At 36.3% G+C, this 22,455-nt stretch overlaps 2 gene segments (V, D, J or C); both read left to right on the top strand.

The window, feature by feature from the left end:
- LOC109089733 overlaps positions 1-22,455 on the top strand; it is a 300,753-nt gene that overhangs the window by 60,879 nt on the left and 217,419 nt on the right.
- On the top strand, positions 9,379-10,105 carry LOC109089901. The segment is given in 2 exon segments: positions 9,379-9,494; positions 9,606-10,105. Coding segments are annotated over 2 exon segments (372 nt in total).

Genomic DNA, 22,455 nt, shown 5'->3' with positions numbered 1-22,455 from the left:
GCAAATTTTTAATGCCATAGGGCAGAAAGTTACAAATTGTCTCTTAAATAATTACATTACACCCTACCTAGACAGGATAACAAATAATTGTACAAATAATGTAAAAACATCAAAACCGTTTACACCAGTGCTCTTGTTTATACTTAGAGGCAAAGTAGAGACAGGACACCTACTGCGACAGCACAGTGAAGCTGGCAAGAAAGAGAGAGGATTTCAATTTATAGTCTAGTTCTTATATTTTTTCCATTATTCTTTCAAATTTATTGGAAAATTCTTTTGGAACTACTGAAATCATATCAACAAGTTGTCACCCCATTATTATTCAAATTGGAAATAACTTTTTTTATAATGCTGACACCCCACTCTTAGATCAGCATCAAATAGTCATAACCTGAGAAACCCCCTGATGTACATACAAATGTGTCTTCCCGAACTTAATACAACTATACCAGATAAAAAAAACTGACGACTTTTACTGCTGATGACTAATGACTTTTAAATCCAGACAACCATACTTGAAGGGTAGGCTTATCTTGTGTATGTGAGAATAAAAAAGGAGAGAAGGTATTTCGGACTCACTTTATTGTGTGCGTTATATTTATATATTGCGATATATTATTTTTATAAATGCTATGAATCGCTGTGCAAACACAAAAACGGGATTTCAGGGGTACGGCTGCGCTTGGCAAAATAATCACTTGCATCACTTACTACCCAATTTGCCCCAAAAAATGAAAACAGGATAACGTGTGCTTTCCTCAGCCGGTGTGAGACTTCATTAATGTAAACAAAGTGGTAACTGTGGCGGGACCGATTTATGTGTCCTGAATATTCCAATGGCAAACCCAGGCATGTATATGCACTTCTGTATATTATATTACAGGCCTGGGTTATACAGGGGTTCAAAAACAAATCAAGAGCACACTCAGACACAGCTTGTAATAAAAACATAATTTGTGAAACAGGTCTCGGCAAACCAATCCAGGCTTTTTTGGGTTGGCACATTCTGGACAACTATGGGAAATATAAATTAATTGTGCAGTGATTATTATAAGAAATTTTGTGAGATAGCAATGAAGACCACTGACAGTTTTTTTTTTTAGTGATATTAAGGGAGCACTTTTTCCACACTTGTGTTTTTCACATACATGCTGCAAAGGAATTGCAGGCATGAAGTATGGCATTATTTATGCCAAGATGGCCTATAAGAACAGCAATGAATGATACTAGTGGATAAACCATAGCAATGGAAAGGACTAAAAAAAACGATGTGAAAATGTGCATTAAAGCTTCGAGCAACCTAGAAATTGATGTCATTCTTGAAAACGGGAATGATAAGATAATACTTAGTTTGCATTTGTAGCCAACATGACATCTTAAAGAGTTTAAACAAAGGTGGTACAGTTAAGCTTGTCCCTGCCCTGCATATAAACAAAAAATAACATACAAATACAATTTAAGATGCAAAAAAAATGGACAATGTTGTATGCCCTGCATAAGACGAAACAGTGTGGAGAATGATGATTCTGTCAATACAACCCTTACAAATGTTTGTATCTAAAAGTTGGAAAACAGTTGCCAAAAAAAAAAAAAACTTTTTATAAGTACTTTCTTTGTTAACATATTCGATAATGATCTATAGGCAAATGATAGAGAGTCACTTCACAGAGCTGTTGTGAATCCTGTCCCACTTCTCTGCATCGTCAGCACATGCTTCAGTGCTCTGAGAGTGTTTATAGTGCTGTGAGTTTAACACTTCATGACTGAAAGCAGAACAGAACACAACCTTCATCATCATACAAGACACAACAACAATGAACAACGTCATCATCCTCATCTGCAACTCTCACACTGTTTGCTCCAAGGTTTGTAGTAAACTTTCAGAATGTTTATTAACTATTTTAAAATGTGAAATATACATTATTGTGATTTTGTGTCCTGTTTTCCTTTGTTTCAGAGTGTAGAGGGCAGATCACTGTAACTCAGACTCAATCATAATAGCAGCTCAACCAGGGACAAGAAGTCCAGAATAAATTGTAAAACCAGCAGTAGAGTGTATAATAGTGATTTTTTAGCCTGGTACTTACAGAACCTGGAGAAGCTCTTAAACTCCTCATATATTGTGCAACAAGCCAATACACTGGAACTCCATCTAGATTCAGTGGCAGTGGATCTAACAGTGATTTCACTCTCACCATCAGTGGAGTCCAGACTGAAGATACAGGAGATTATTACTGTCAGAGTTACCACTACATCAGCAGTAAAAGTGTGTTCACACAGTGATAAAGAGTCGTACAAAAACCTCCGTCAGTCAGAGTCACAGTGACTGCACTGATACAGCTGAGAGACACTGCAGCTGCTGGTGAGAGGATCACAAACACCATGACTATGTTTACATAGACATCAGTAATCTAATTATTTACCCTTATTCTAAATAAGCCAATATTATGATTATGGTGTTTACATGAGTTGGTTTTAGAATATTCCTTTCATGTTCCCCATTTTTACATGTTATAGTTCATAGTTTGATTAATGACGTACTTCATTACGTCACCACATGAAGCCATCTGGCTTCCCCTCCAGAATTTCACATATAAACATATAGTTCACGAGTTCACTCCTACATATAATTAGTATTATAATGTATATTTTGGCATGCTGTCCAGGGAAGGGCTCCGCGCTCGGGAAAGGCCCAAACCTAGAGTACCCCCCCATATAAGAGTAATATGAACTCTAAGTGGAGGAGATGGGGTGGAGGGGGGATGCTGATAAAAACGTCAGTGGATAGAGGTAAGTTAGCTGTATTATACTATAGTGTTGATTAACTTAAGTGCACTCCACCTGTGCTAATTAGGCTTAGTATCTGATGTGCTCCTCCCAAACCTTGTTAATAAAACATAATTTCACAAGTTCATGCTTACATATAATTAGCTTAAGTATTATAATGCAATATTTGGCATGCTGTCTGGGGAAGGGCTCCGAGCTCGGGAATTGCCCGAAACCTAGAGTACCCCCCCAAAAGGCAATAGCAAAAAGGACAGCCGGCAGACTAAGGAACCAATCCCCCCCCCTCCCCCCCAAATAGCATTGTAATCTGGCGGGGGCTGATATTTGGTAAGTCAGCTGGTTGGCAGGCCGGAAGAGAGGGCCTCTCCAAACATAAGACGGAAAGGTAATGTTGTATGGGCAGTATTTGGCCAGACCAGTGTAGCGGGGTTTTTTGGGTTTGATGACCGATGAGGGTTTGGTGGGCTTCTTTAATATGAAAACTGATAACTCTGATGCTGTTTGGAGAGGCCTTTTTGGGCTGCTGATGTTGCTGCCCCGATGCGAAAAAAGAGGTTCAATACTAACTGCATCGAATGGGTAAAGCCTCGCTGACATAAGACAGAAAGGTCAATTGTGTGGCCGGGAGGCTCTCGTCCTCGTCTCTAACGGGAGTTCAATACTCACTGCACGGACGGTTAAGCAACACTGTTAGTTGAAATAAAACATTCACTCAACCGGGAAAGCTCTTGCATCATCTGACATGAGTTTAATACTTATGGCATCAGACTGGTAAGCTTCGCTGGTAGTTGAACGGGAAAAGGCAAGGTTTGCTCGACCGGGAGGCTCTCGCAGCATCTGACAGGAATTCAATACTCACTGCATCAGATGAGTAAACCTCACTGGTAGTTGAAAGAGAAACATACAGTATTTGCTCCACCGGGAGCATTCTTGCAGCACCTGACAGGGAGTTCAGTACTTCAGTACTCAGAACAATTTGGGTTGTTTAAATGTATTGAAGAATATAGCCATTTTTGTCCATGCTGGTTGTTTTTATGATCATTTATCAAGTGCAGAGGAGATTTATTGACCTTATTAAACTTGTCAGTTTAAACATCTCCCTCTTATTTTACTTTGAAGTTAAAATTAAATTTTAATATTATAGTCACTATTAGTGATGAATTTGTTTCTCATAAATCTGTCAGTTTAATTTAGTTATAGATTGTAAAATGATGACATTCAGTTATCTGCAGTGTCTCAGTCAAGACTGAAGATGAAACACTGTGTGCGTGAGAAATGGTCTTTTAAAGGTCTTTGAGAGTGAACTACAGGTCTTCAGGTGAATGATTTTACAAATAGTGAGAGTCACTTTTGCATCGTCAGCACATGCTTCAGTGCTCTGAGAGTGTTTATAGAGCTGTGAGTTTAACACTTCATGACTGACACTGTTTATCATAATAACAGACACAACAACCTACAATGACATTCATCTTTCTCTTGATCTTAGGAATGCATTTTCAAGGTAAGGAATCATTCTATTTTATTAGCCTCTTTGTGATTTTCTGTAAAAAAAAAGCTTTTTTTTTTTTGCCCAGTTCAAATATTTCATGTGTTTTAATTGTTCTTCAGACTCTGCAGGACAGGTGACTGTAATTCAGAACTCCAACAGAGAAACATGTTCAGGAATGGACAAAAACAGTCACTCTGACCTGTAAAACCAGCAGCGCTATTGGACGTCAGTCAGATGGTCACTGCAAGAACTGTTTCTCCTGGTACCTACAGAAACCTGGAGAATCTCCTAAACTTTTAGTTTCACAGCATCAAAACCCTTTACACTGGAACTCCATCAAGATTCGGTGGAAATGGAGCTGATCATGGAACTGATTTCTCTCTGACCATCAGTGGAGTCCAGACTGAAGATACAGGAGATTATTATTGTCTGGCTGTAAACTGCATTAATAATAACTGGGGTGTTCCACACAGTGATAAAGAGTCGTACAAAAAACTCCGTCAGTCAGAGTCACAGTGACTGCACTGATACAGCTGAGAGACACTGCAGCTGCTCTACAACACAATCACACACAACACTGATCAGTGAACAAAAACTAATAACAAAAAATAAATAGATGATGAAGTTTATTGTGAAAAAAGTGGTAACACTTAATTTTAAGGTGTTCTTGTTACACGTTACATGCAATTAATATTATAATAATAAATTATGCATAATTACATGCAAGTAACCCTAAGATAAACCCTTATCCTAACCATATAGTAAGTACAGTACATGTAGTTAATTAATATTATTCAGTACTTAAAGGTAGAATTACTTGTAACAATGACACCTTAAATTAAAAAGCTTGCCTGAATGTTAAAATATCTTTACATTGGACGTAAAGACAAAATCAGACAGTAAAATTAATGCATTTTTGTAAGAAAAATTTCCAAATTTAAAACTTCATAAACAGTTATCTCTAGCTTCCACTAACTGTTGTACGTAAGGCACGTTCACAATAGAAAGCAGGACACAGGCGTAGCGTAAGCTCTGGTGAGAATATGTTAGCGTCGCAAGAACCAAGGTTTGTTTACAGGAGCAACAGAAAAAAAACAGTCTTCTTTTGGATTATATCAAAATCTTCAACATTTTACTTTACAAATCCCTCATTTTGCACTTCTAATTCATGAAGGGTGTTTTGTTTTGCTCTCTCCTACTTTTTTGGGGCTTCAAAATCTTGACCCCCCATTCACTGCCATTATAAAGCTTGAAAGAGCCAGGACATTTTTAAATATAACTCCTAATGTATTCATCTGAAAGAAGAAAGTAATATACACATAGAATACCTTGAGGGTGAGTAAATCATGGGATAATTTACATTTTAAGTGTGGGTTAAGGTGTAATGCATGGGTCAACGGTGTAATTACAAAAGTAATGACAGAAATGAATTACAGATTCAGTTACACTCAGGTATTTTAAAAATATAAGTACAAAGTAAAACATCTATGTACACAATAAGTGCATTATATCAAATTATTAATATAAATAAGTGCATAAGACCACTTGATATAAAGTGGGACCTAAGTTTGAATTACAACCCTCCTCGTCTGCTCAGCCATTATTTTGTTTGTGATTTAATATTTAGGTGAAAGTTGTGAGTAAAATGTTGTCAACAGCTTATATACAGTATCCATCAGCAGCATACTTCAGCAGACATGAGCATTTAGCAAATATAGCTGATGATCAGTTATCTTCAACATATCACTTTAGATTGTGTTTCATACAGACAAAAATAAAGGATGGAGTGCAGTACATATTCATAGATACAGCAAAAGCATAATATTAAGACAGCTTAAGTTTCAGGAATGTTTAAAATTGTGAAATCTAAATTGGAATATAAATGACAAACAGTGACAGAAAGACCTTAAACGCATGTGAAGAATACAGCCTGCCATTTTTGTCCATACTGGATCTAGCTGTTTTTATCATCGTTCAAAGAAGCTTTACTGACTTCATGAAACTCATCAATTTAAACATCTCCCTCTTATTTTTTATAATCAGTAAATTAAAATTCACATCACCTTCAGTGACTAATTTGATGCCATCACTCATAAATCTGTCAGTTTAATTTAGTTATAGATTGTAACATGACGACACATCAGTTATCTGCAGTGTCTCAGTAAAGACTGAAGATGAAACACTGTGGCGTGAGAAATGGTCTTTTTAAAGGTCTCTGAGAGTGAACTACAGTCTTCAGGTGAATGATTTTAAATAGTGAGAGTCACTTTGCATCGTCAGCACATGCTTCAGTGCTCTGAGAGTGTTTATAGAGCTGTGAGTTTAACACTTCATGACTGACCTGACTGGTTATCATAATAACAGACACAACAACTACAATGACATTCATCTTTCTCTTGATCTTAGGAATGCATTTTCAAGGTAAGGCATAGATTTATTTAAATAGCTTCTTACTTTAATTGCAATTTTCTATAAACAACATCTTTTTTCAGTTCAGAGAAGTTTAATGTGTTTTAATTGTTTCTTCAGACTCTACAGGACAGGTGACTGTAATTCAGACTCCAGCAGGGAGAAACATGTTCAGAACGGACAAACAGTCACTCTGACCTGTAAAAACCAGCAGCGCTATTGGAGACCTGTCAAACGGTTGGTGTAAAGAATTGTTTCTTCTCCTGGTACCTACAGAAACCTGGAGAAACTCCTAAACTTTAGTTCACAGCATCAAAACCCTTCAGTCAGGAACTCCATCACGATTCAGTGGAAATGGAGCTGATCATGGAACTGATTTCTCTCTCACCATCAGTGGAGTCCAGACTGAAGATACAGGAGATTATTACTGTATGAGTTACCAGCACATCAACAGTAAAGATGTGTTCACACAGTGATAAAGAGTCGTACAAAAACCTCCGTCAGTCAGAGTCAAAGTGACTGCACTGATACAGCTGAGAGACACTGCAGCTGCTCTACAACACAATCACACACAACACTGATCAGTGAACAAACACTTATAACACAAAATAAATAGATGAAGTTTATTGTGAAAAAAGTTGATGTTGGCTTGACAAAAGCTTGTCTGAATGTATAACAACTTTAGGCTAGAAAGTTTTATTGTCAAACAAAATCAGAAAAGGTGAGACAGACCATTAAAAATCTAGACCAGTCAGGCCTCATTACATAACCTTTTACACTGATTTAAACAAACCAAATAAGATTTGGAAGACAAAATGATGTGGTTGCATCTTTTTATCTCATGTTTGCTTTTGCTCATACTGTTGTTTCTGAGACAAAACTGAACACACTTTTTCAACACTCAGTTGACATTTCACTTTCACTGGAACTGCCGTGATACATGCAAAAAGACTCATAATGAAATTTTGCAAAAATGTCACAGTAGGCATGCTTTTATCTATCTATTTATCTATCTATCTATCTATCTATCTATCTATCTATCTATCTATCTATCCACTAAACCACAAGAGACCGCAGGTGAAGACTAGAAGTGGTCCTCAGTGGTCTTCAGATGCATGCTAGGTTTTTCTGGCATGTTGCTAGGCATTGGAAGTATAGTTCTGTATGTAGTTGAATAAGTGTTTTGTATGTTTTAGCATGTTCCTAGGCATTTGTATCATGTTGTTTTGCATTGCAATGCAGTTTGCAAATTCTTGTATGTTTGTAGATGCTTTTTGTAGACTGAAAACTGTTTAATTTCAATAAATAGCAAACAAAGCAGTTTTCCCACAACAAAAACAAAATGAAACAACACAAAGCAAAAAATAAAACACCAAAAACTAATAAAAACTAACAAAAAATAAAATGACAATAATACAAAAAATAATAATAAACACCTCTTCATCACTAGTAGAATCCTCCAGGGAACTTAAATAATATATAATAGAGAATATAAATAATAGAGAATTTGTTGCTTTTCTATGTTTGTAAATTCCCAGCATCCTGGAGATATTTTCTATCAGTTGTATTTGTAGATTATTTACTCGTATTATTAAAGTTTATCTTGATAATGAATTAAACCTTGACATGACACATGGCTTGAAAGAACTTCCAGCACGCTTCTACATTCACAATGAACTTCTGATTGTGTGTTCATACTTGTAGTTTGGGTTCTCTTGGCTCTTTTGGTCAGGACCAAAAAAAGAAAATGATACATTTAGTCCTGGTGTTTTAAGTTAGTAATCTCATTTTTTCTTTAAGACTAGTCATAACCAGTTTCACGAGTTCACACTTACATATAATAAACAGAGTAAAGGCTATGCATATTTGGCGTGCTGTCTGAGGGGAGTGCTCCGAGCTCTGAATTTAGGCCCAAACTCAGAGTTAGGATAAGAATAATAATAATAATAATAATAATGAATAAATAAATGAATGAATGAATAAAAATAATAAAAAGAAAGAAATAATAATAATAATAATAAAATAGAAATTGTAAAGACATGTTACAACATTATATATAATTAGTGAATATCAAAAACAGTGCTGTGCTGGGCTAAATGTGCTCTTTGCATGTGTGTTCATATGGTAGTACTTTTGCAAGCTTATAACTAATAAATAGCTCAGAAAACAGGTAAAGGCTGTTGTGTCAAACACTCTTGCACACAGATATCTTCTGCAAGGAGACGACGGTTCAGACTCTAGTACTGAACTGTAACAGGCAACATAGTTCCTGTGTTTGTTCCCAAGTTACAGGTGACTGGCTTTCTGCAGGTGACCGGCTATAACGGTGCTGCAAAACCCTGGACGAAATAAATCTACGTGCTTTAAAAGAGACTGGTAAGAAGAATGGAGGAGAAAACTATTGTTTGTTGTTGGTGTTTATGGCATGAGTCTGCCGGAGAACTCACAGGATATGGAGGTTGGTTCACTGCCGCATGATAGCATGACAGCATGTCCTGGAAAAGGTGAGTCTTTGTCTGTTTGTTTTGAAGTGCACCAAAGTTTGGATAGCAGCTTTCACACTTAAAATGAACCACACTAACCGAGGCAAATTTGTTTGTCGAATAACGTTTCAACATTGTAAATCCTGCCCACTTCTTTGCATCGTCAGCACATGCTTCAGTGCTCTGAGAGTGTTTATAGTGCTGTGAGTTTAACACTTCATGACTGAGAGCAGAACAGAACACAATCTTCATCATCACACAAGACACAACAACAACAATGAACAACATCATCATCCTCATCTGGACCACTGCAGCTTTTATTCAAGGTACAGTAGGATGTCTATTTTTGTTATAGATAATATGTTATTATTACCTACATCAATTTAATATTCTGCTATTAAGAAGATTTGCAAACTAATTTATTTTATTTTATTCAGAATCCAGAGGAGTCACTGTGACTCAGCCTAAAGTTAAAACTGTCCAGCTCGGTCAAACAGCTTCAGTAGAGTGTAGTACAGATCCAGGAATATACTATAGCAACTTAGCCTGGTATCAGCAGAAACCTGGAGAAACTCCTAAACTCCTCATATATCAAATCAACACCCTCCAGTCAGGAACTCCATCTAGATTCAGTGGCAGTGGAACTAGCAACGGAAAAGATTTCACTCTCACCATCAGTGGAGTCCAGACTGAAGATACAGGAGATTATTACTGTCAGAGTTACCACTGGATCAACAGTAAAGGTGTGTTCACACAGTGATAAAGAGTCGTACAAAAACCTCCGTCAGTCAGAGTCACAGTGACTTCACTGATACAGCTGAGAGACACTGCAGCTGCTGATGAGAGGATCACAAACAACACAATGAATGTCAGTGTATCATGCATTTCACAGACTATTTATTTATATAATATAATTATATATCACTTACTAGATTTGACACTGTCTGGAGAAAAATGTTCCACCATGTTAACAGTAACAGTTTAACCTCTTGGCAACCTGTGTGTGACCACAGAGAGTGACTATATATATATATATATATAAAGTATGGGTAACACTTGTATTAGGTTGTATTAGTTAACATGAACTAACAATGAACAACTCCACTGTTCAGGATTACTTTTTTTTTATGTTAATTTACACATTTACTAATGCATCTCTTCACATTAACAGATTAACTAGTTATCAATGTGGTTAATGCATTAGTTAAAATGAACTAAAAATTAACAACACATCTGTTCAGCATTACTTAATCTTTGGTCATGTTAACTTATTCATATACTAATACTTCTCTTCACATTAACAACTTAATTAGTTAACGTTGGTTAATGCATTAGTAACCATGAACTAACAATGATCTATGCCTGGAGACAGCTTTATTTAAGCTTTTTTTTAATTATATTACATACAGTATAAACACATGTTTATTTAGCAGCTAACACACACAATGGATTAACAATACTAACTCCTGATTTAGACACTGATTTGGGCTACTGGTAAACTTGGAAACCATCTAAACATCAACTGATAATGCTTCTCTTGTTTTAGACTGTTTATTAACATGACTTACCATTAATAAAGCATTTACTAAAGGGATTTGTGAACCTTATTGTAGTGTGCACTAGTCCAACATTAACTAAATTTTAACTAACAAAGCAGTCATTATTGATTTTTCTGGACTTTAAATGAGTGAAAGCCATTCATGCATCTCTTACATTTTCAGAAACTTTATTACATATGATATTATTAGACAACAGTGGTATACATTTATATTATATAATCAGTGCATTAAATAAATAAACAAACAAACTCAGAGAAGAAGGTGTTTTCCTAACGTTAACTGGAAGTGAGCAACTATGGTCAGGATGAACAAACAGCTGGTAATCACCTTTGTGTTTTAAAGCTGCTATTTACGATGAATGTCACTGAGAAGTCTTCCAAGAGGACCATTTCTCTCCTGCTTTCCAAGTTAATCCACTCCATCAGACGATGTTTCTGTAGGTCCAGTCCGTCCTGTTCCCGCCGAACCCCGAGAAGAGAAACAAATGTGCGCGCGCGCTCAGTAGATCGTCACGTGGAACGAATCGATTTCCAAAGGAACACGGAAGCATTATTCTCCTCCAGCTCGCGCTGTAATATATAAAGTTCATGTTCACACCATCTCCACGACTTCATCCAGACCTTTTAATTTTTCCCCGCGAACTTTCGGTAAAAATATATCTAAATATTATAATCGCCATTTCTTCTTTCATGTCATCTGCCATTTGTTTACTCTAAAGACACATTTGTCCGATTCACGCATTTACAGTCGTGATTTGTGATTTTGATGTGAACGGAATCTGTGTGCTGTCACCATGGACTGTAAAAAAATAAAAAAGTAAAAAACCCTGTCACACTATAGGAACAAACCTGTTAATTCTTTGTGGCATGCCTAAATCGTGTTAATAAACAGTCTACAAATATTAGTAACACATCAGTTAATGTTGGACTAGTGTAAACTTTACAATAAGGGTCACAAATTCCCTTAAATAATGCTTTGTTTAGTAAGTCATGTTAATAAACAGTCTACAAACATGAGAAGCATTATCAGTTGATGTTTAGATGGTTTCCAAGTTTACCAGTAGCCCAAATCAGTGTCTAAATCAGGAGTTAGTATTGTTTATCCATTGTGTGTGTTAGCTGCTAAATAAATGTATGTGTACATACTGTATTATAATTAAATAAAGCTTAATAAATAAAGCTATCGACAGGCATAGTTCATTCTTAGTTCATTATAACTAATGCATGAACTAACACATTAGTATATGAATAAGTAAACATGAGCAAAGATTAAGTAATGCTGAACCTAGGGCTGCACGATAATGGTCAAACTGATAATCACGATTTTTTGATTAAAATTATAATCATGATTATTAATAACGATTATTCTATCCTGCTGAAAAAAAACCCTGCTAAAACCAGCCTAAACTTAGCTGGTTTAAGCTGGTCTCCCAGCTTGGTCAAGCTGGTTTTAACTGGTTGTTCCAGCTGGTCTCCCAGCCTGACCAGCTAAAGAAGTGGTCAAAACCCCTCTAAAACCAGCCTTCTGACCAGCTCTGACTAGCAAAGACTAGGGCTGGGTATCGATTGGGTTTTTTACGATACTGGTGCCATATCGATTCTTTTAAAATGGTACCAGTGCCTAAACGGTGCCTGCAAACCGATACTTATAAAATAATAAAAAATAATAATATAAATAAATTAAAAAAAATAAAAAGGAGCCACATAAAACTGTGGTTAATATTAAAGAATATAAAAAAAATATTTAAAATAAATCCATAGCTTTCACACGCTCCCTGGATGCTCTGATTTCCCAAGTTGTGCTTCCCTTACTCTTAGGCTAATAAATGTATTTCACGATCTGGGTCGTTATTTAATACAAAACCACACATAATGTTTCTACTGTATCTCTGTCAACCTCTCTGATATTTAGTTAAAATGAGAGCTGTCTGTCACGGTCTTTAATTTGTTCTGTGAATGACTGTATGACTATCATTCTTTATAAAGTAGCAACAATGTCGTTTGTAAAGTACAGTACTGTGCAAAAGTCTTAGGCAGATTAATATTTTCACCCCCAAAAAGGGTTTTTAAGACAGTTATTTATATCTTTGGCTGTAGTGTGTCAGTAGGAAATATTAGTTTACATTTCCAAACATTAATTTTGCAATTAATTTTAATAATAATCTAGTGAGATTTTTGAATGCACAAGCAGTCTGACAACAGCCGGTGCTCCACACAGAGATCTGATCTGACCATCATCGAATCTGTCTGTGATTACATGAAGAAACAGATGAAACTGAGACAAACTAAATATCTCTACAGCAAACAGACACACTACAGCGAAAGATAGAAATAACTGGCCGAACAGCATTCTTTGGGGTGAAAATACTAACGTGCCTAAGACTTTTGCACAGTAGTGTATGTATAAAGTAAGTATAATTAAGTATATTCGAATAAGTATAATTAAAGTATGCGTTCATATAAGGGCTAGTTTCGCTGGAGGAAACAGCTGTGGTGTGATGAGCGGTTTAGAGGTGAAAATTTAAAGTTTATGGGAAACCGACTGCTCCCTCGTGACCTTTTGTAAACTGTATTTATGCCAAAGAACTGCACAGATACAGATATTTTAATAATCTATCGATAAACACATCTTGTGTCCTCCGTTTCTGTTTGAGTCCGCTCGCGCTTCCCCCGCCGCAGTCTGCGGATTGAAGAGCGCTCTGAAAGACGGGGAGGAGACCGGTCTGCCGCCAGTCTCATATGAAATTTAAGGGGACTGACTTTGAGGTGATCGCGAAACACGTTTCAGGATAAATAACGAGCCGGCCAATATCGTGACGATTATTTATAATTTATCGAGAAAGGTGGATATCGTTATCGAGATTAAAATACGATTAATCGTGCAGCCCTAGCTGAACAGATGCGTTGTTCATTTTTAGTTTATTTTAACTAATGCTTTAACCACAACGTTAACTAGTTAATCTGTTAATGTGAAGAGATGCATTAGTAAATGTGTAGATAACATTAACAAAAACATTAAGTAATCCTGAACAGTGGAGTTGTTCATTATTAGTTCATGTTAACTAATGCATTAAACTAAATACATTAGTATATGAATAAGTTAAACATGAATAAAGATTAACTAATGCTGAATAGATGCGTTGTTCATTTTTAGTTTGTTAACCAATGCATTGGACTAACGTTAACTAATACAACCTTATTGTAAAGTGTTTACCAAGTTATGCAAAGTCATTAACTGATAAGGAGAGTAGATATTAATCTGGACTGTATTCATGTGTTTTTGCACAAGAGAGATATTTTAGTTTAATATAGGTTTAGTACATAAATGTGTGCTATTGCTAGTTAATGACACTCTGCAATGATTTGAGTAAAAAGTCATGTTTTGCTTCCTTTATTATTACACTTTAAGTTTTTGCAGCTTTATATTAGGAAATATTTATTCTTAGTGGACTCAAATGAAATAAGTTCACTGTACTAACACCATATAAACACTAGTTGTTGTTTTTTTTAACTCGAATGGTTGGAAGCAATTGGTTTCCAAAATGAAATAAGTTACTGCATGGTATAATAACAGTAACATACTGTAAAAATGAAGAGCTTTAATGGTAAATTAATGGTAGAAGATCTGAAAATTGTTTAAACATTATTTTACAGCACAATTTTTTACAGTGGTCCACTTCTTTATGGCCCTGCCATAAACTGTGCTGTCCACTACAAATAAATCATGGATACAATATGTGTGATGAGGATATTTCTACAACAGTTTTTGTGTGATGCTTCATTCATGATTCATGTTCCTGTGGCTCAGTGGTAGAGCATTGTGTTAGCAGCGCAAAAGGTCATGGTTTGATTCCCAGGGAACACACATACTGTTAAAAATAATGTATAGCCTGTATGCACACTGTAAAAAAAGAAAAGTTGACATAACTTAAAATTTTAAGGCAACTTGCTGCACAGCTTTTTTGAGTTTAGTCAACTTTTAAACAAAGTAGTTCACTTAACTCAATTCACTATAAGGTCACATATCTCTCAACTTAAGATCTTTTGTTTAGCTGATTGAGTTTTTATAGTTAAAAAAACGTAGAAAATTATAACATTTCAACTTTTAATGTTATTTTCACTTGACTTAATAAAGTTCGTTCAGTTGACTAAAATGTTTTTAAACATTACAAGGTTTAAAAAAAAAAAAAAAAACTACTACATGCTTGATATTTTAGTCCAGGTTTTATTTCAAACCAGCAACACATTGGTAATGTAAAAAAAAAACAACAATTTTAAACACTTTACCCATACTCATCTTTAAACAATTAATGAAAAGAATAGGTTAAGAGTAACGTTATTTAAACATTTAAAGTGTTATCACATTTGGTCCTTAAAACTTTAAATGTTCTATGTTTAACATTTTAAATTAACACGTTAGTTAAAGGAAAGGAAGTTAAAAGTTAACTGGGAACTATATTCTCAGAAGGCGAAGCACTGCTATTCTGCGGAGTGATAAGCGCAACACTCTGAGCGAACTCTCTGCTCCTCAACACAGGGCTTCTCAGGTGCTGCAAGCAAATCACTCCACAGAATAGCAGTGCTTTGCCTTCTGAGAATATAGTTCCCAGTATGTATACGGTTAGAAGATGGCTGTGTCTCATGTGACCTTGTTATTTGTACACGCTGTGACTATACAAATCAAAACGTAAATAGGAAAATTGGTGTATTTTGACTCTTTTGAGAGCAGTATGCTAGCTGGAGCCATTTACCTCCAGTCTTTGTGCTAAGCTAGGCTAACTGTGGGTTCGTCAGACAGAGTTACAGCACGCACAGAGATGAGAAGGGTATGTATGGACTTATGTAACTCTGGTTGGATATGGTGAAATAACCAAAGTCCCAAAAAGACAGCGTGTTCCGTTCACGTTTGTGCTTAAAGTGCTGAAACAGTGGCACAATGTTTTTCACAACCTCAAGTTCACAGTTGAACCAAAAACATCAAACAGTAATAATAGCTTAGTTTTTGAGGGACAGTACCCTAGCAGAACAATGAGTGCCCATCTCCCTTCTCAATAACCTCGAAAGTGTATTTCAGTGCTTTGGGTCCTCAAAATCCAAGGCAAATAGAAGGCCGAACAGGTATGCAAGTGCAGGCTAACGTTTGTGCTTAAAGTGCTGAAAGAGTGGCACAATGTTTATCACAACCTAAAGTTTACAGTTTAACCAAAAACAAGTCAAACAAAATGAAAGCACATTGCAAAAAAAAAAAAAAAACAACACTATTTACTTGCATCTTAACTGCTTAAGATACAAACACCTCACAAATGCAACGTCACAGTAATAGCTTAGTTTTGAGGGAGTGTACCCTAGGAGAACAGTGAGTGCCCATCTCCATGAACACCTTCTCAATAACCTCGAAGTGTATTTTAGTTGCTTTGGGTCCTCAAGTCCAAGGCAAACAGAAGGCCGAACAGGTATGCAAGTGCAGACTGCAAAGTCTGGAGCATCTTTCAGTACAATCACCTCCTCCAACACAACAGCAAATTTTTGTGACACGGGGCAGTGTGTTGGGGGGGCATCATCTTCAATTACAACAAGGATTCCCACCTTCATCCCTCTGGTCTGTCTGTCCTCTGGAGTCCTTGTCCTAATATAATTAAAAAATAAATAAATCAGTATCACTTGACACCAACAAACCACCACAACAACAAAGAAAGGAACTATTAAGTAATTCTATACAATGTGCTCTAAAGTTTGCATCCCACTTGCAGAATCTGCAAGATGTTTATCATTTTATATAGTAAATACACAAAATACAATGGCTCTTTTCAATTTAGTATGCCCCTGAATAAGCTATACCACAAAAAAGCAATTATAACAAAAAAGATGGTATATTTTCAGTCATTATTCAGTTTCATTGCAAAATCTAGAATCACAAAATATAAGTGGAATGGTGACTGAGGCCGGCTTATTAAACTGTAACAAACCTGCATTCCCAATCATTGACTAAAATCATGGGTGTATTTGCAAAAAATATACTTTTAATAAAAAAACAAATGAATCGTTTCCCAAAAACAATCCTGTTCACTGTTAAAGGGGTGGTTCGGAGTAATTTCAACCTAGAGTCCTATGCACCATGACCGTGGAGTCAAACACCCCCCTCTAAATAAGCTCTTACTTTAATAATGTTCGACCAAGGGCAAAAAAGCTTCTGTGGGGGTTTTGGCTCGATGTCATGGTGCTAAGGACCCCAGGTTTGAAATTACTCCGAACCAGTCCCCAAAAATTCACATTTCCCATTAGTCCATCGTGGTCATGTATTGCAAGATGGTGTATATATCTGTTGAAGTAATGAAACATACTCAACAGGCAGTGTTTACCAAAAAGTGCAGAGGAATCTTCACGGAGAAAAATAGGGAGACCTTCCAGGACGGTTTGTATTATGTTTGAGTCACAATATTTGTGATCAAACACATACGTATTCATTATTTACATTTAATTAAAAAAAAATAACATATAACATATTGCACCTTTAAATACATGCACACAAATCCATGAACTTGGTCAAATTTGTGAAGATCTTTGCGATCCACAAACAAAAAAAACATTTAAAATTGTGTCTGTTGAATTCAGAATTACAATGAATGTCCAGAGATATTTGTTCAAATAAAGACATGTTTGTGAATACAATTCTTATCTTTTTGTATAAATGTTATTACAATTTGTGGTACTTTGAATTTCGATCACAATTCATTGCAGACACAAGTTGAAATGGCATGTTTGTGGATAGCAAAACTCACTACATTTGCAAATTCGATCAAATTTCATTGATTCTTGCGCGATGTATCTGTAAATTGATATCAAATCCAACTTCCACACTCCATACAATGATCCTTACTTTAAAGCGACGACGTTTGCAGTCTTGTCGACTCGTTAAATGAAGGTTAGTTTTAATAAACTAAGTGGCGATTTGGAAACTCTTCTTACATAACTTAACAATTACCTCAGGTTCTATTCTAAACATTTTAAATGCTGAAGTTAGGAGACTTGTTAACAGTTAAGCTTAACTTGTGGAAAAACATCCATACCGTGCATTACTACCGTTAGCCGTAACCAGGGCTCTGTGATCAGATATACTTACTAATTTTACAAACGACTCTCAAATAAAATGCATATATCCTACTTATTACTTACATCAAAAAACTATGACTTTAAGAAAAACGTTGGATGCGAGTAGTAACCCGTAGAGTCTCGCATGCAGACGCTCAAAATGGCTCCTTCGTGCCTGTTCAGATCTGTTCGGCTACTGTTGGCGCGCTTCACTGCACATGCGCCAACTTCGTGGGTTACAGTGCGCATGCTCCAACCTCCAACCCAACTTGTATGCTTGTTAACTTGCATTTACAAATCGAAATTTACAATCATTACTAGGTTGGTCCAACGATTGTTGAAAAACAATCCTAGTTAAGCCAACATTTTTACATTTAATTGTCCAGTTAACTTAAATATAATCATTAGTCTAACTTTTTGTGAGTTGGATTTTTTACAGTGCACTGTAAGTTGCTCTTTGGATAAAAGTGTCTGCTAAATGCATAAATGTAAATATCACCTTTATCATAAAAATGTTTCAGCAATTATTACTAGTCAATGGATCAACAAGTTATATTACTCAATGTAAGATGATATAATCTATACTTTTATAGTATATGAGTTTGTTAGGCAGCTCAAGCTTTGGTAAATCCTGCCCACTTCTCTGCAATCGTCAGCACATGCTTCAGTGCTCTGAGAGTGTTTATAGTGCTGTGAGTTTTACACTTCATCACTGAGAGCAGAACAGAACACATCTTCATCATCACACAAGACACAACAACAACAATGAACAACATCTCACATCCTCATCTGGACTCTCACACTGTTTGCTCAAGGTTTGTAGTAAAATGTTATACACAACAATTACACCCTATGTTCAAATGGTGAAATATACATAATTTTAATTATTGTCATTTTTTAATATTTTTTTTCTTCAGAGTGTAGAGGACAGTACACTGTAACTCAGAGTCCATCATTAATAACAGCAAGCTCAAGGACAAGAAGTCAGAAATAAACTGTAAAAACCAGCAGTTCAGTGTATAGTGGTAATAGTTTCACTGGTACTATACGAAACCTGGAGAAGCTCCTAAACTCCTCATATATGCTGCAACAAGCCTTTACACTGGAACTCACCCATCTAGATTCAGTGGCAGTGGATCTGGCAGTGATTTCACTCTCACCATCAGTGGAGTCCAGACTGAAGCTACAGGAGATTATTACTGTCTGAGTTTTCCACTATCCAAACAGTAAATATGTGTTCACACAGTGATAAAGAGTCGTACAACAACCTCCGTCAGTCAGAGTCACAGTGACTGCACACTGCTACAGCTGAGAGACACTGCAGCTGCTCTACAACAAAACACAATCACCACACAACACTGATCAGAGAACAAACACACATAACACAATATAATTTCGGTTATAATTAGAATATATGTATTTCTAAAGTAGAATGAGCATTGTTTTAATATAATCATCATGTTTTTAGGGGTAATATATGATTTCTGTCAATCAAACTGAACAGACTGCATTCAGTCACTTCTGCTGCTGTCTGGACGTGATGCTTCCATTTGACCCACGAAAAGATTTACATTCTTACACAATTACTGTCAGAACGATATGTTCTGTATTTGCGATCATAGATTTTTATGATTTTACTGACATTTTCATATATATTATCCGTTTGAAATGTAATGGTTTTGTCTGCATGCTCCAAAAGATATACTATTCAATGTATTAAAAATATACTAAAAGTACATTTGTAATGACCACAACATGCCTCATTTTAAGTGCATTCATTATATTAACTGCATTTTTACATCGAGCACAGCATTAGTTCAGTCAAAACCACGGAGGCATAGTGTTGTGATCAAGCTGGACGCGGTCACGCTTGTCAAATCGCTCCCATCACTAACCATTCTCCTGTTAGACACGGGAACATATAACAGTACGTGGCACTACTGCTCAGGTCTAAGTATGCTCAATGGGGGAAGCGGCTCTACAACCCTCCCTCCCCATTTATAAAGCATGAGTATATTACCGTTGCCCCTTTCTGGTTGTCGGCTACTTTGTTTCAGATCACTAAGGCTTTCAAGTTCATCCTCATAACCAAGCTACAGGATAGACGTCCCACTGCCACAGTTACAACGATTACCACTGTTGCTTTCAAAGACATTATTAAGTGTTTTAGATTGTCCATGTATTTCTAAGCTGATGGTTCCGGGGGGGTTAATGTTTGTTTAAAGCTCTTGTATGTTAAAGCTCTTGTATGTTCAATTATTATATTTGCGGGAGCAAGAACCTCCGATAAGTGAACCATATCCGCCAAAGATAAACTGGTGTTCAATAAACTCAAGTAACTTGCCAAAGTGGTGCTTGTGCTGACAATATATTTCTAAAAGTATGCAAATAAATATATGCATAGTTGAGAGCTTGGTTAAGTCATGCTTATTTTTAACACAAGCATACTTTAAGTAAAGTTTGCAGTGTATTTATTTATTACACTCATTTTAATTTTACTCTTACCAAAAATATATTTTATGTGTACTTTGTGTTAACAAGATAGCAAAAATGATTCAGGTTTTATAGGCGTTTAACATGTTAGTAAGTAATCATAACAATGTGTAGGCCCACTGCAATATGTTTTAAAGGGGTGCTATTATGCTGTTTTCAAATTTTTCAACTTTAGTTAGTCTGTAATGTTCCTTGTTTGAGCATAAAACAGAAGATCTCCAACCATTACAAAGCTCAAAGTCCCAATTCAAACGGATTATACAGTATTTTATTCACCAGAAACTCACGTTTCAAAAACTACACGAACGCACTCATTTGGACTACAACACATAGTTTCCGGTAATTTGTGATATCACAAAGCTCAACGAATAGGACGAGACCCTGACTTTGAGCTGCACTAGAGAAGGCAACACGGTATTGATGATCCTCATATGGTCTGAGGACACAACTAGCTTTCCCAAGGCGCAGACGAGCTTACGATTGGTTTACAATCATCCGGGTTTAAATCACACTCAGATTAATTTGCATTTTTGCCACACAAGATTATTACACGTGAAGCTCACAGCACGGCAGGCTAGGATAAGAGCTTGAGCTTTCCCCCTCTTACATCATGTTAGTTTGATACATCCATATCATCCACCTTGACTTGCTAATTCACACAATGAAAATGGTACTGTTTTGGGGGGCGCACTTTTAATTTGATATTCCATTTAACACAGTTCGTTGACTATTTAAGTAACGCTGCACCCACATATCTACGGGACTCTCATTATATTGTTAGATAGAGTGTTAAAATAGACCGTAGTTAGAGTTAGGGTTAGAATAAAGTGGACACATGTACTGTGCAAACAATACTCTAGTCAGTCGTTAGATGTCTGGTTGTGGAGACCATCACATAAAGCAGATTATCAGTATTAATCAGGACAGTCGGACTTAACTACTCTAGTCTAATGAGAGTTAGTGACATGTAGTTAGAGGTCGGGCGCGGGACTATTTTTTTTTATAGTAGCAGGAGGTTATGGGTTAAGGGTCATGACATTTCCTGACCAGGGGCTCCGAGGTGCTGCCAATCACAAACCACACACTTGGCCAGCCAACCAAGTCACAAACACCTGCCCACCAACCAATTAGACACTAACACACCTGGCCCAGCTACCCAATCACACACACGTGTCCCGCTAACCAATCACAACACACCTGGCGCCAGCTAACACAATCACAACCACACTGGCCCCAGTAACCAATCACAACACACACACTGGCCCAGCCAAACCAATCCCAACACACACGGGCACAGCCAACCACTTACAACACACACTGTCCCAGCCAAACCAATCACAAACACACACTGGCCCAGCAACCAATCACACACACACTCGGGCCCAGCCAACCAATCACAACACACACTGGCCCCAAGCAACCCAATCACAAAACACACTGGCCCACAGATACCAATCAAACACATTTATATTTAGAAGGCAGACCTTCATTTGATACAGGTGAATATTTCCAGCCGTTCATGCCAGGACTGGAGAGAGAGGTGTTGCTATATGTAAAATATGTGAAAACACTATGTTTTTCGAACAAAACCTAGTATGGAACCTGTTCTAGTACACCCCCCCAAAACAAAATTCAGACTTTGTAAAAAGAACATAAAATATTTCCATATGAGCCTGTGCTTCAATCTGATTTTCAAAAGAAGTAAGATATTTTGTAAAACATTTTTATTTTTTTATTTTTAATATAATTTATGGAACTTTGATAATTCACTACAGCCAAAAACACATTATAGCTATATGTGCCATATGTTATTGTGTTCTAAGTGTCTAAGTGTATTCTTACAATGTATAAACTTCTAATAGTATAAAAAAAAAATCATGAAACTATGATTATTTAATTCTACGAATTCTAAAAGTTCTAATGTGTATGCAAATTATAAGACATATTTTCAAACACTGATGCAAAACTGTCAATCATTGGTTAATTTTATATCTATTATTTTTCCCTTTCACAGGTCCTGTGATAAAGCAGTCTTTACAGTGTCTGAGTTACAAGTCCTCAATTACAATTACAAGCTGCTGAAAATAAAGGAGTGACAATCCACTTGTGACAAACTCTTCTGTTTCTTTCTTTCTTCAGCCATTTGC

This window comes from Cyprinus carpio, chromosome B25 (assembly GCF_018340385.1).
Source record: "Cyprinus carpio isolate SPL01 chromosome B25, ASM1834038v1, whole genome shotgun sequence".
Lineage (NCBI taxonomy): Eukaryota > Metazoa > Chordata > Actinopteri > Cypriniformes > Cyprinidae > Cyprinus > Cyprinus carpio.
The sequence above is the reverse complement of the archived record's forward strand: the minus strand, read 5'-3'. Positions and strand labels throughout refer to the sequence as shown.